This window comes from Molossus molossus, unplaced genomic scaffold (genome assembly GCF_014108415.1).
Source record: "Molossus molossus isolate mMolMol1 unplaced genomic scaffold, mMolMol1.p scaffold_m16_p_1, whole genome shotgun sequence".
Classification (NCBI taxonomy): domain Eukaryota; kingdom Metazoa; phylum Chordata; class Mammalia; order Chiroptera; family Molossidae; genus Molossus; species Molossus molossus.
Window position 1 is genome coordinate 193,208,292 of NW_023425344.1, and position 14,839 is coordinate 193,223,130.

At 41.8% G+C, this 14,839-nt stretch overlaps 1 protein-coding gene across 2 annotated transcripts in view; it reads right to left on the bottom strand.

Moving 5' to 3' along the window:
• DNAAF4 (dynein axonemal assembly factor 4) overlaps positions 1–14,839 on the bottom strand; it is a 64,362-nt gene that overhangs the window by 20,454 nt on the left and 29,069 nt on the right. For both annotated transcript variants that reach the window (XM_036270321.1, XM_036270329.1), the window contains exons 5-6: positions 12,098–12,243; positions 9,387–9,496 (exon numbers count right to left, since the gene is read on the bottom strand). In XM_036270321.1, the coding sequence (XP_036126214.1) occupies positions 9,387–9,496; positions 12,098–12,243 (256 nt within the window). The remainder of the gene's footprint in view (positions 1–9,386; positions 9,497–12,097; positions 12,244–14,839) is intronic.

The window sequence follows — 14,839 nt, forward strand, 5'->3', positions numbered from 1 at the left end:
AGTGCAGTAGCTAGCGCCCTGGCCGGTTTGGCTCAGCGGTTAGAGCGTCGGCCTGTGGTCCAGAGAGACCCAGGTTTGGTTCCCACTAAGGGCACGTACCTCGGTTGCAGTTTGTCCCTGGCCCCGGTTGGGTCATGCAGGTGGCAACCACTCAATGTGTCCCTTTCATGTCGATGATTCTCTTTCTCTCTCTCCCTCCCACTCTATCTGAACAAAATATGGAAAAGTGTCCACAGGTGAGGATTAATAAAAATAAAATAAAATAGCCCTGACCGGTTTGGCTCAGCGGTTAGAGCATCGGCCTGCGGTCCTGAGACACCCGGGTTCGGTTCCCGCTAAGGGCGCGTACCTCGGTTGCAGTTTGTCCCCGGCCCTGGTCGGTTGTGCGGGTGGCAGCCACTCGATGTGTCCCTTTCACATCGATGTTTCTCTCTCTCTCTCTCTGTTCCTCTCTCTCCCTCCCACTCTACCTGAACAAAACAAAACAAAACAAAAAAATGGAAAAATGTCCTCGGGTGAGGATTAAATAAATAAATTAATTAATTAATTAAAATAAAATAAAATAAATAAAGTGTGGTAGCTAGCCCTGGCCGGTTTGGCTCAGCAGTTGGAGCATCGGCCTGTGGACCAGAGAGTCCCAGGTTCGGTTCCCACTAGGGGCACATACCAAAAAAAATTAAAAAATAAAGTGTGGTAGCTAACCCATTACAGTTCTTGCCAAGGCATGGACCCAAAACAAAGTATTACAAAGAAATTCAATTTCGCAAGTAGAACTGTATGCTGTGTTGGGAGAAGACAGTAACAGGTGGTCAACAATAAGCATTAAAAAGTCCAACATGAGGGAAACTAGACTTTGGTTGGTGAGCACACAATAGAGTATACAGATGTCGAATTATAATGTTGTACACCTGAAAATTATATGTTATTAACCAATGTCACCCCAATAAATTTAATTTTTAAAAGGACCAACATGAAGTAAAAGTACTTCCAGACAGGAAGAGAATCCATCTACAGAAGATTCAGAAACTGCAATCGTATAGAAATTCAGACAAGTTAATACTAGGTTAGTCTGTCAGTAAATAGCAGGCTGCTACATACAAGGTTGGGGGTTCAGAAGCAGAATTAACCTGAGTGGCAAAAGGAAAAGCAAAAGCAAAGCAGAGCCTCACTTTTAAAAGGAATGGAGTGTCAGTCAGGCTATAGAACCTGGCACGTGGCCAAGACAGTAAAAAGAAAATTCAGACACTAGAACTAGGGTAGGTGATCTTACATAGCAACAGTACTAGGATGCTGGATGCTAAATTGTAGAATTATATATATCCTTCATTCCCTCCTATCTAACATTAGAATTTGCTGCAGAGAGTGAGTTATGCAGATGGGATTCTAGTGGCTCTAGTGTGGGGGAAAAAGAGACTTGAAGTCTGGGGTTAAGACAGGATTAGTCCAAAAAAAGTTACAATAAAAATCACCCACAGAGTAATGTGAGTGGGACAGAACAATGGCCTGTCCACGTTATATGATTACAAGTGTCTGGAAGGGTAGCAATTAAAGTTATTTACAGATTCTGAGTCACATAAGGCTGTTAAATACCATCATATCTGAATAAGAGCACCTAGACTGTTTTATGTGAGATCTTCTCAGTAAAAAAGTACATAATGCTAACTGGAGAAGATAAAATGCTTGTGTGAACAAATAAAATTACTTAAGATTATGTATGTTCCTGAAATGTAGATTTTATATTTAAAATTAAGACACAGTAGTGGAAGGCTAGGTAAAGAAAATGAAAACATTCTGTGGCTTTTTCTACACGCTTCTTTTTGAGTACATATAATCCCCTAAACAGTTTCCTCAAGCTATTGCTCTCTTGAAAGGCAAGCCCACCTCTACCCTTTTCTGAACGGGTAGCACAATAAGGACAGCTGGACTGTTTCGCCTATGTAAGTCTAGAAGGCTACCATAAAACAAAGTCTCTGGAGGTTAAAGTATTTCATCCTTTGGCTTAAATTCAACACATTGCTTCTGAATCAGGTCTATTATGTCTGTTTCTATCTTTGTACTGCATTACATTGATGGGGAGGATACATTTCTAACAATTCTTACCTTTCCTTACCTGTTTGTACTTGGAATTATGATTAACTGTACTTTGCTCTGTTTCTCTGTGTCATTAGTTACCAAGTTTTCTTCCATCTCCCCTCATTTTTAACTCTCTTCTTCACCTCTTATTTTGTTTCTCTTTCTTTTTCTACCTAATAGAAGATGGTAAGGCAGGACAGTACAAAAACAAAAGACACTAAAGTAACTACAATCTACCAGTCAGGGCTGCTGCTACCAAGTACACTTTTGCAATAGGTTGTTGTTGCCTATTCATTGCTTTTGCCAGAAGTCAATTTTATATTTATTTATTTACACACACACCTTTTTTGCTGTACTTGTCAGTCAAAATTCTAACCCTGGCTCAATGATCTTATCTGCCCTTCCCACTCTTAAATCCAAATCACATCATTAGTATTTATTAGAAATAAGATCAGACCAACACTGCCTAGGACCTTTAGCCAGTCCCAGCACCAAAACACTTTGCACCAAAGGACTTTCTAACCACATCCACCAATGTTGTTATCTTTGAGCAGTGACCAAAAAAGCATGCTTTCCCCTTGTCCTCATGTTAAAGTCCCTGTTTGCTGGCCTTTCTTTCTCTCATCCCACTGTCGTCCTCTGCACTTTCTTACTCCTATTTCTGACTCCACCTTCTATTCCAATCCATCCCTATACACTCAAACTTTCCACAGAATGCTCTCTAAACTAAACCTGGCTCTGCCCTGAGGGCATTGCTATCTCTACCCCTCTCTACTGACACCCCCCACACACACACACACACATCCCTGTATAAGGGACGAGGACCATAGGAAATGGCACTCTCCAGACTCACGTAGGAGTTCTCTCCGTCTATGTAAAAGTCACCATCCTGTGGGACTCCTGATGTCTTTACCCTATAGTCTTCCAGTCAATGGAGTTTACTGGCTTTTAAAAATCACTTTAGCCCTGGCCAGTTTGGCTCAGCGGTTAGAGCGTCGGCCTGCGGTCCGGAGAGACCCGGGTTTGGTTCCCGCTAAGGGCACGTACTTCGGTTGCAGTTTGTCCCCGACCCTGGTTGGTCGTGCGGGTGGCAGCCACTCGATGTGTCCCTTCACGTCGATGTTTCTCTCTCTCTCTCCCTTCCTCTCTCTCCCTCCCACTCTATCTGTACAAAAAATGGGAAAATATGACAAAGGTGGCAAGAGCATACAGTGGAGTAAAGACAGCCTCTTTAATAAATGGTGTTGGGAAAATTGGACAGCTACATGCAAAAAAATGAAACTAGACCATCAACTTACACCATACACAAAAATAAACTCAAAATGGATAAAAGACTTAAATGTGACCCGTGAATCCATAAAAATTCTAGAAGAAAATGTAGGCAACAAAATTTCGGACATCATACGGAGCAGAATTTTCACTGATACATCACCTAAGGCAACAGAAATAAAGGAGAAAATGAACACATGGGACTACATCAAACTAAAAAGCTTCTGCACAGCAAAAGAAACAACCATCAAAATGGAAAGGCAACCCACTGTATGGGAGAACATCATTGCCAATGATGTATCAGATAAGGGGTTAATTTCCAATATATATAGAGTGCTCATACAACTCCACAAAAGGAAGGCAAAGAACCCAATTAAAAAATGGGCAGAGGAGCTGAATAGACACCTCTCCAAACAGGACATACAAATGGCCAAGAGACATATGAAGAAATGCTCAACATCACTAATCATCAGAGAGATGCAAATTAAAACAACAATGAGGTATCACCTCACACCTGTCAGAATGGCCGCCATCAACAAATCATCAAACAACAAGTGTTGGCGAGGGTGTGGAGAAAAGGGGACTCTAATACACTGCTGGTGGGAATGCAGACTGGTGCAGCCACTATGGAAAACAATATGGTGTTACCTCAAAAAATTAAAAATTGAACTTCCATTTGACCCAGTGATCCCACTGCTGGGAATATACCCTAAGAAGCCTGAAACACCAATCAGGAAGAATATATGTACCCCCATGTTCATAGCAGCACTATTTACAATAGCTAAGATCTGGAAACAGCCCAAGTGTCCACCAGTAGACGAATGGATAAAAAAGCAGTCGTACATATACACAATGGAGTACTATGCAGCTGTAAGAAAGAAAGATCTCTTATCCTTTGAGACGACATGGAGGGACCTAGAAAGTATTATCCTAAGTGAAAGAAGCCAAGCAGAAAAAGACAAATACCACATGATCTCACTTATATACGGAATATAATGAACATAACAGTCTGAGGAATACAGTAGACCCAGACACTTGGAAGTAGGGCACAGACTGACATCCCTCAGAAGAGGGGATGGGGGGTGGGGGGGTGGGAAGAGATAAACCACAGAACTTATATGCATGTATGCATGACCAATAAACATGGACAACTAAGCTGGGGACAGGGTGGAGGGGGGATAGGGTGGGGGTTGCCAATGGGGTAAAAAGGTAAAATATCTGTAACAAAAAAATAAATAAAAATTCATATATATATATAAAAAAATTATATTAAAAAATTAATTTTCTAGTTACAGAAATGCAAAAATAGACATGCTGCATTCCAGAATTTTAAAAACTACTCTTCTATCTCTTAGAGATAGCTAAACCAATTTAAACTAAATTTAAATTTAAAAATAAAGTACTCCTGAACTCAAAAAAAAAAAAATGGAAAAATATCCTCGGGTGAGGATAAAAAAAAAAAAAAAAAAAAAATCACTTTAAAAAAAATTCACCGACGGCTCTGAGACCTGGCTCCCAGCATGTCTCCAACTTCTCCCATAATGCCAGAAGATTCCAAGGTTTAACTACATGACCCATTTATCAATTTAGCCTTGAAATATCTGGAACACCATAACTCAAATGCCCTTCCCTTCAACTCTACTTTTGCTATCCCCTCCCAGGGCCACACCTTGGATTCTGTCATCACCTGAATGCACTGACCAGAACTTTCATTCTGCCAACTTTCCCTTTACACTAAATCCTCAAGCTCACAGTGCCCTCTCGTTGTTTAATTGTGCCACTTTCTCAGTCCATTGAGCCCCTCACAACATCTCTTCCTTTCTAATCCAGCCCAGACTTCATGGCTAAACATCTGAGTTTTTATTTTTCCATGAGCAATCTGATCCCTTGCACTACTAGTCTTCTGATGTATTTGTCAGTCAAAACTTCAACCTTTCTCAATGATCTACTCTTAAATCCAAAACAATAAGCACTACAGGAGATAAATCCCACAGCTGTGCTGACTGACATCTCTGTGAATTCCTGTTCCCTACTGAACAGAGCCCTCAAAGGACCCACTATGCAATTTTTCTTCTTAGAAATGTACCTTGTCCTCACTTTCTTTCCTTTAATCTCAGAAAATAAAGTCTCTCTGTCTATTCCAAATTCATTTGTCAACATTTTCTAGAGCAAAATAACTAATCCAAGAGGACAGCCACTCAGCTCTGCACACACCAGCACTCTCGGGCTGCAAGGAGGATTCGAGCACACCACTCGGGCTGTGGTTAAGCAACACGAACAAAAGGATGGGGAGAGGATTTTACTCATCTATGAGAGGTGTGTAGCACTGGCTGGAACACAAGCTTCAGATTAATCTGACCTGGGACTGAATCCTAGATCTACTTGTTAATCACCACCTTAGTCCCGTTTCTTAACCTTTCTAGCCCTTGTTTCCACATTGAAAAATAAGTATAAAGAATAATATCACAACTTGTCAGACTGTCATAGGAATTAAATAAACTATTTTGTGTAAAGCTCATAGTTTCTCAACAAACCTTTATTAAATGAGTGCAGAAGCTGTGGGTCTGGGAATCAAACCCCAGACTCTTTGGTCCACAGGCTGTTGCTCTAACCACTGAGACAAAGTTGCATTTTATATGCGCTGTGTAAATTATGTTCAAAAGATATATTTTTATAAAAATTTTAAATGCATGTAACTTTTAACAAGAAGATAAACAAAAACAAAATCAAGATAATCCATCTACCCTTGGCCATGACCTAATTTTTTCCACTCTTCCAGGAGACATTTTAATCACCTCTTCTGTGGCATCTACGAATCTATTCAAATCCTTTCTATTCTTTTTTATTTACTTTTTTTTTTATCTTCACCGGAGGACATTTTTCCATTTTTTGTTCAGATAGAGTGGGAGGGAAAGAGAGGGAGAGAGATAGAAACATTAACGTGAAAGGGACACATCGAGTGGCTGCCACCTGCACAACCCAACCAGGGCCGGGGACAAACTGCAACCGAGGTACGTGCCCCTAGCGGAAACCGAACCCGGGTCTCTCTGGACCACAGGCCAACACTCTAACTGCTGAGCCAAACTGGCCAGGGCAAATCCTTTCTATTCTTAAAGAAGAACAAAACAAAACTGAATCTATTCTTAAAGTTTTTATTCCATTGGCTTCTGGGTGTATTTTTGCACAGTGCTTTCTCTAGCCGGACCTTCAAATGTTGACAGGTCAGAGTTTTACGCCATTATTTTCCTGGTCTACACACTCTTTTTGGACATCTCATAAACTCTTCTAAATTCAACTCCTATGTAATCACTGATAGCCTCCAAATCTGTACCTACAGTACTGGCCTCTATTGACCCAAAGACAGCTCAAACTCAACATATTCAAAACTAAAATTACCTGCATTCCCTCCTAACTGGACACGTCCAGGCTTCTGTAATTCAGTTGGTGGTATCAGGCCATCAGTCATTCAAACTAGGAACATGGAAGTCACCTATAGCTACTCCTTTCTCACTACCCAACAATCAATCAAATTCTGCCTATTTTACTTCCTAAATATTTCTCAAATTGCCCCTCTTCCCACCTCTATAACAATGTCAAAGTTCAAGGCCTTTGCTTAGTTTCTGCAACACATTTTTCCCGGCCTTACAGAATAAAATATAAGACTCTTAATCAAACACACGATGCCCCTGCCTATTTATCTGGGTTCATTTGTTATTACTGCTAGCCTCAAATTTTGTTTTAGCAAAAAATAAATGACCCACAGTTCCTGACCTATATGTCACACTATTTGTTGTCTCTGAGCTTTTGCTCATACTGTCTCCTCTGCCTGAAATGATTGTCTTTCTCTCCCTTCTTCTTGAAATTCCTACTTATCACTAAAAGGAGTTCCGGTGCTAAGTTATCTAGAAAGCTTTTCCTGAGCCTATCTCCCTTCCATTAAGGTTAGGTGTTCCTCTTCTGTACTCTCGTATTACCTTGTTCTTTTCTAGAAACTGTACCTCCCACACAATGTTGTAAGTATTTGTATATGTCTCTCTCCTCCACTGATCTCTGTAGCTCAGAGCCTAGCTCAGTCTGGCAAACAGCAAATACTCAATAGATGTTTATTTAATGGTTCAATAAATAAGGGGAGAGGGAGGGAGAAATAGGAGGAAGTATCAGGTCGGGTTTTACTGTTGGCGGTAAAAGGAACCATTCTTTTAGCCCCAGGCTACTAACCTTCAGGAAAATTGCCAACTCCAGCTCAGTGCCACAAATCAGTCTCTGATGTTATAACAGGAGGAAAGACCAGAGAGAACAGAGAGAAGATGAGAAAAAAATATAGAGAGACATAGTGGTAGATAGATAATAACCCCAACCAAAGGCATTTACATCCTATTCACTAGAACCTGTGAATATGTTAACTGAGTGGAAAGGACTTTGCAGATGTGATTAAATTAAGGATCTTGAGGTAGATTATCCTGAATTGTGCACGTGGGACTAACAGAATCACAAATGTCCTTATGAAAGAAAGAGGGAGGAAGGAGAATCAAAGTCAGAGGAGATGTGACTATGGAAGCAGAGATCAGACTGATGCAATTGCTGGCTGGATGCCATAGGCCACAAAGTGTGGACAGCTTCCAAGATGGAAAATTCAAAAAATGATTCTCCCCTAGAGCCTCCAGCAAGATCACAATTGATACCATTAAAAAAATATATATGCGTGCGTGTATGCGTGCGTGCGTGCGTGTTTAGATTTTAGTTAGAGGAAGGGAGAAGGAAAGAGAGAAACATCAATCAGCTGCCTCCTTCATGACCCCTACTGGGGATCAAGTCCTCAACCCAGGCATGTGCCCTGACCAGGAATGGAACCAGTGACCTCTCAGTACATGGGATTGCTCAATCCACTAAGCCACCTCAGCCGGGCTTATTTATTCAGAGAGACAGGAAGGGAGAAGGAGAGAGAGAGAGAGAGAGAGAGAGAGAGAGAGAAGCATTGATCACCTCCTGTACCCATCCCGACAGGAGACTGAACCCACAACCTGGTCATGTGAATTGACCAGTAATTGAACCAAGTGACCTTTTTTCACTTTTTATTTTAATCCTCACCTGAGAACATTTTTGTATTTATCTTCAGATAGAGTGGGAGAAAGAGAGGGAGGAAGAAAGAGGGAGGAAGAGAGAGAGAGAAACATTGACGTGAGAGAGACACATTGAGTGGATGCCACCCACAAGACCCTACCTGGGGCAGGGGACAAACTCCAACCGAGGTATGTGCCCTTAGTGGAAACCGAATCCGGGACTCTCTGGTCCATGGGCTGATGCTCTAACTGCTGAGCCAAACCAGCAAGGGCCAAACCAGCGACCTTTTGGTGCATGGAACAATGGTCAACCAACTGAGTCACAACGGCCAGGGCATAATGTAAGTGATTTAAAAGGAATTTTAATAAGCAATCCAAAAGATGTGGTATTTTTTATTTCTATAACATTTAAATATGAGAACAAATAAAAATAAGAGCCTTAATTGCCATATGATATGACTTTTTTTTTTTTTGGTATGTGCCCCTAGCCGCTAGGGCCTAGCAGAAACTGGACCCAGGACTCTGTTCCGCAGGCCGACGCTCCAACCGCTGAGCCAACCGGCCAGGGCTACGATATGACTTTTTAAAAAATATGTTTTTATTGATTTTTTTTTAGAGAGGGTGAGGAAGGGAGAGAGAGATAGAACATTGATGTGAGAGAGAAACATCAATCGGCTGCCTCCTGTGAGTCCCCTACGCGGGACTGAGTCCAAAACCTGGGCATGTGCCCTGACCAGGAATTAAACTGGGACCTTTCAGTCCATGGGACAATGCTCAGTCCATTGAGCCACACTGGCAGGGCTGATCTGACTTTTTAATATGGAGGTCCTGACCACCTAATTTGTTTATCTGCATTATCTCTCTCCAACAACCATACTCACCAACATAGATGTCAGATATCTGGGAAATGTGGGAAAAACTAATTTCTACATAAATTTATATATACATTTATATCTCATGGCCAGAGTTCAACAAACAACTTACTTCCCTTTATCCTTCAACCATTCTGGGTTCTTTTCTTCTTCTTTTAAATCACTAAGTTCAGGAATATCAGTATTCATTGCTCTTCGTGCCTCTGCTTGTTTGTGTAGCCACTGAAATGAAAATGAAGTCTTTTAGATGTTCCATCTTCCTACATAAGACGGAAATACTATTTTTTATAGACTGAATGTTTGTATCCCCTTAAATTCATATATTAAAGTCATAACCACCAATGTGATGGTGTTTGGAGGTGGGGTCATTGGGAGGTAATTAGGTTCAGATAAAGTCATGAGGTCAGGGCGCACATGATAGAATTAGTGACCTTTCAGAAGAGGAAGAGACCAGAATGCAGGTTTTCCCTCCACCTCCAACCCTCGCACCCTAATCATGGACTTCTCAGAACTGGGAAATAAATGTCTGTTGTTTAAGTCACACCCAATCTATGGTATTTTGTTATAGCAGCCCAAGCAAACTGATACAATATTTGAAGAAGGTGATTTTAAAACGTCCAGTTTTTATACATTTAAAATATATCTTTTAAAACTTTACTAGCTGGTTAAGATTAAATGTATAAAAATTTCTAGTCCAAATTTCATCCAAATTTAAGAGTTCATGTGAGTATTATTTCATTTTCCTTTTTCTATATTGAAAAACAGTTTTATAATTAATATTTTACAATAATATAATAGTAAAAGATAAAAAGTATTACGTTGTTTAATAAAAATATGTTAATATTTATAAATTGTTATAATGTCTTAAGTATCTTCAATTAATTCCACAACTTTTTTTTTTCTTGGTGGGATGGTGATGGGTTGTGGTGGGGTGTGGTGGCAGTGGTGGAGGTGGTGGAGGTGCTGGTGGTGGTGGTGGTGGTGGAGGTGAAGGTGGTGGGGTGGAGGTGGTGGTGGTGGTGGTGGTGGAAGTGGTAGAGGTGGTGGTGGTGAAGGTAGTGGTGATGGTTGAGGTAGGTGTGGTGGTGGTTGTGGTGGTGAGGCAGAGGTGGTCATGGTAGAGGCGGTGATGGTGGAGGTGGTTGTGGTGGTGGTGGTGGAGTGGCGGTGGAGGTGGTAGAGGTGGTAGAGGCAGTGATGGTGGAGGTGATGTTGGAGGTGATGGTGGTGGTGGTGGTGGTTGTGGTGGTGAGGCAGAGGTGGTCACGGTAAAGGTGGTGATGGTGGAGGTGGAGGTGGAGATGGTGGTGGTGGTGGAGATGGTGGAGGTGAAGGTGGTGGTGGTGGTGGTGAATGTGGTAGTGGTGGTGGAGATGGTGGTGGTGGAGGTGGTAAAGGTTGTGGACGTGGTGGTGGTAGAGGTGGTGGTGGTAATGGTGGAGGTGGTGGTAGAGGTGGTGAGGGTGGAAGTGGTGGAGGTGGAAGTGGTGGTGGTAGTGGTGGTGGAGGTGGTGATGGAGATGGAGGTGGTCATGGTGGTGGTGGTGGAGGCGGTAGTGATGGTGGTGGTGGTGGTGGTGGTTGTGGTAGTAGAGGTAGAGGTGGTCACAGTGGTGGAGATGGTGGTGGTGGTGGAGGTGGTGTGGTGGAGGTGGTAGAAGTGGTGATGGTGGTGGTTGAGCTGGTGGTTGTGGTTGTGGTGGTGAGGCAGAGGTGGTCATGGTGGAGGCAGTGGTGTTGAGGTGGAAATGGTGGTGGTGGTGGTGGTGGTGTGGAGGTGGAGGTGGTGGTGGTGGAGGTGGAGGTGGTGGTGGTGGAGGTGGAGGTGGTGGAGGTGGTGGAGATGGTGGAGGTGAAGATGGTGGAAGTGACAGTGGTCATGGTGGAGGTGGTGGAAGTGGTGGTGGTGGTGGTTGTGGTTGTGGTGGTGAGGCAGAGGTGGTCATGGTGGAGGCAGTGGTGTTGAGGTGGAGATGGTGGTGGAGATGGTGGTGGGGTAGAGGTTGTGGTGGTGGAGGCGAAGGTGGTGGAGGTGCTGGAGATGGTGGAGGTGAAGGTGGTGGAGTTGGTGATGGAGTTAGTGGTGGTAGAGGTGGTGATGATGGTGGTGTATTTCCACAACCCCCCCCCCTTTCATCTTGAGGATATGTCTATTGATTTTAAAGAAAGAGGAAGGAGAGAGAGAGAACAACATTGATGTGAGAGAGAAATACTGAGCATCTGCATTGTGTGTGCATCCTGACCGGGAATGGAACCACAACCTTTTTGTGTTTGTAATGATATTCCAAACAAATGAGCCTCCGGCCTGGGCCAGTTCCACAATTTTTCAATTGAGAGAGGTATTAGTTCACACCTTACCATAAAGAAATGCAGTTGTTATTGCTTATATAACTAAAGATACAATATTTAAAATCCCAAAGCTCAGGAATTTATAAATGAATGACAGATATTAATTCCAAGGCATCAAATATTAGAATACCTAATATTAATAAATTTTCAAATCTGATCCAAACTTTACAAAGCTATTATAGAAAATGATGTATTTGATCAAATAAATGACAAGTGCATCAGTTTATCTCCTGGAATAAGCAAGAAGACTATGGCATATTAAACCAGTGTTCTATCATCAGCATTCTGGAGCCAAAAAATAACCCTGCTAAATATATTTTTCTCATAAGGAAATACTAAAATACATTCATGAAGTAATGTTTTTAGTTTAATAAATAATTTAAAAACTCAGACCCATTATTTGTGTTGAACAGATGAAATAAAAAATAAAATATTTTCATTGCGGTCATTGTAACTAACAGCAAGTACACCCACCTCCTCTTCTTCTGCTACTTGTGATTCCCGGAGAGCAGTTGGAAATACTCGAGGGGTGAAGTTGATTTTAATATTGCCAACAGAGCGAGGAGCAGGAATACTATCTTCCTTTAACTTCTCAGAAAATATATTTTCTGAGTGTCTCCCTTCAAAAACAAGATTAGTAATTTATTTCTCATTTTCTAATTAATAGTCAAATTTAAAAATTCATTTAAAAGCAGCATCAAAAAATTTAAGTAGCATCACAGCTACTTGTAAAATCCTACACAAGTAAACCAAGAATACTTTCTACAAGGAGTATAAAATCCATCAATGAAAGTACAGCAGCTAATTATCTGTTCTTGTTGGTATTGTTAATCCTCACCCAAGAATATTTTTCCATTGACTTTTTTAGAGAGAGTGGAAGGGAGGTGGGGGGAGTGGATAGAGAGAGAGACATCGATGTGAGAGAGACACATCCATTGGTTGCCTCCCACATGACCCTGACTGAGCTGGGGATCAAACCTGCAACCCAGGCACATGCCCTTGACTGGAATTGAACCTAGGATTCATTGGTCCACGGGCCAATGCTCTAACTGCTGAGTAAAACCAGCCAGGGCAATAAAAATATATTAAAGAGAAAAAAAGAAAAGGATTAGGTGTTGTTATATGCCAAACCTGAGACAACAGAATGGGAATAGAAGAAGTAATGCATAATACTTACGGACCATCATCTTACAAGTAAATCTAAAAAAAAAAAAAGCCAACTGCAGCATCTACCTTGGACCCAGAGATGAAATCCAAATGGGTTTTTATTGTTGTTGTTAATTCTCACCCAAGCCCTGGCCGGTTTGGCTCAGCGGTTAGAGCGTCGACCTGCGGTCCTGAGAGACCTGGGTTCGGTTCCCGCTAAGGGCATGTACCTCGGTTGCAGTTTGTCCCCGGCCCTGGTCGGTTGTGCGGGTGGCAACCACTCGATGTGTTCCTTTCACATCGATGTTTCTCTCTCTCTCTCTGTTCCTCTCTCTCCCTCCCACTCTACCTGAACGAAAAGTGGAAAAATGTCCTCGGGTGAGGAAAAAAAATAAAATAAATAAAAAAAAAAAAAAAAAAAAATAATTCTCACCCAAGGATATTTACAGAGAGTGGAAATGAGGGAAGGAGGAGGAGGAGGAGGAGGAGGAGGAGGAGGAGGAGGAGGAGGAGGAGAGAGAGAGAGAGAGAGAGAGAGAGAGAGAGAGAGAGAGAGAGAGAGAGAGAAACATTGATATGAGACACACGGATCGGTTGCCTGCAGGAATCAAACCCACAACCCTACAGGGTGCAGGCCAACGCTCTAACCACTTAGCGACACCAGTCAGGGCCCAAATAGGTTTTGTTTTCTTTTAATTCTCACCCAATAATACTTTTCTTCCATTTATCTTCAGAAAGAGAGAGAAAAAAAAACATTGATGTGAGAGAGACACATCGATTGGTTGCCTCCCTCATGATTCCAACCAGGGCTAGAGACCAAGGTACATGCCCTTGACCAGAATCAAACCCACAACTCTTTGGTCCACTGACCGGCGCTCTACTGCTGAGCCAAACCAGCCAGGGTCCCAGATTGGTTTTTAAAAACAGTAGAGAACACACACAAAAATGTTGTGGATACGATTTTATTTTATTTTTTAATCCTCACCCAAGGATATTTTTCCATCGATTTTTTGATAGAGAGGAAAGGAGGGAGGGAGGGAGGGAGGGAGGGAGAGAGAGAGAGAGAGAGAGAGAGAGAGAGAGAGAGAGAGAGAAACATCAATGTGAGAAGGACACATCAATTGGTTGCCTTCTGCAGGGCTCCAACCAGGGCTGGGGACTGAACCGCAACCGTGATACGTGCCCTTGCTGGAATCCAACCCATGACTCTTTAGTCTGAGCGCTGACACACAAACTGCTGAGCCAAACTGGTCAGGGCTGTGGGTAAGATTTTAAACATTAATACAAGAGAAAGAAACAGAATAAAACATAAACATTAAATATATAACTTCAGACTATTATATTAATAATTCTATGCATTTGGACACTAAAAAAAAATTCTCCCAAATAGCTTAAGGGCCAAAGAAAAAATCATGATGAGTCACAAAATATTTGTAACTTAAATGACAACAAGACACAAGGTATCAGAACTTGATGAATGTATTAACATAGCACTTAACAGAAAAATATTTTCCAATGTATGTATTAAAAGATTCAAGCCCTGGCCAGTTTGGCTCAGCGGTTAGAGCGTCAGCCTGCAGTCCAGAGAGACCCGGGTTCGGTTCCCACTAAGGGCGCGTACCTCGGTTGCAGTTTGTCCCTGGCTCTAGTTGGTCATGTGGGTGGCAGTCACTCGATGTGTCCCTTTCACGTCGATATTTCTCTCTCTCTCTCTCTCTCTCTCTCTCTCTTCCACTCCCTCCCTCCCACTCTATCTGAACAAAAAATGGAAAAATGTCCTCGGGTGAGGATAAAAAAAAAAAACAGATTCAAAAAATTAATGAAAACAAGTTTGACAAAGAACAGAGAAAACCCCAAAGCAGCAAATACAATAAAAGCAAACACAGGAATTAAGGAAACAGAAAAAAAGAAACAATATCAAGGATCAACAAAACCAAAAATACTTTTTTGAACAGACCAAGAAAATTTGCAAAATGTTGCAATAGTTGATCAAGGAAAAATAAAATGGTATTAGGAATAAAGAAATGATATAATTATAGACAACATAGAGATAATAAGAGAAACTTTATG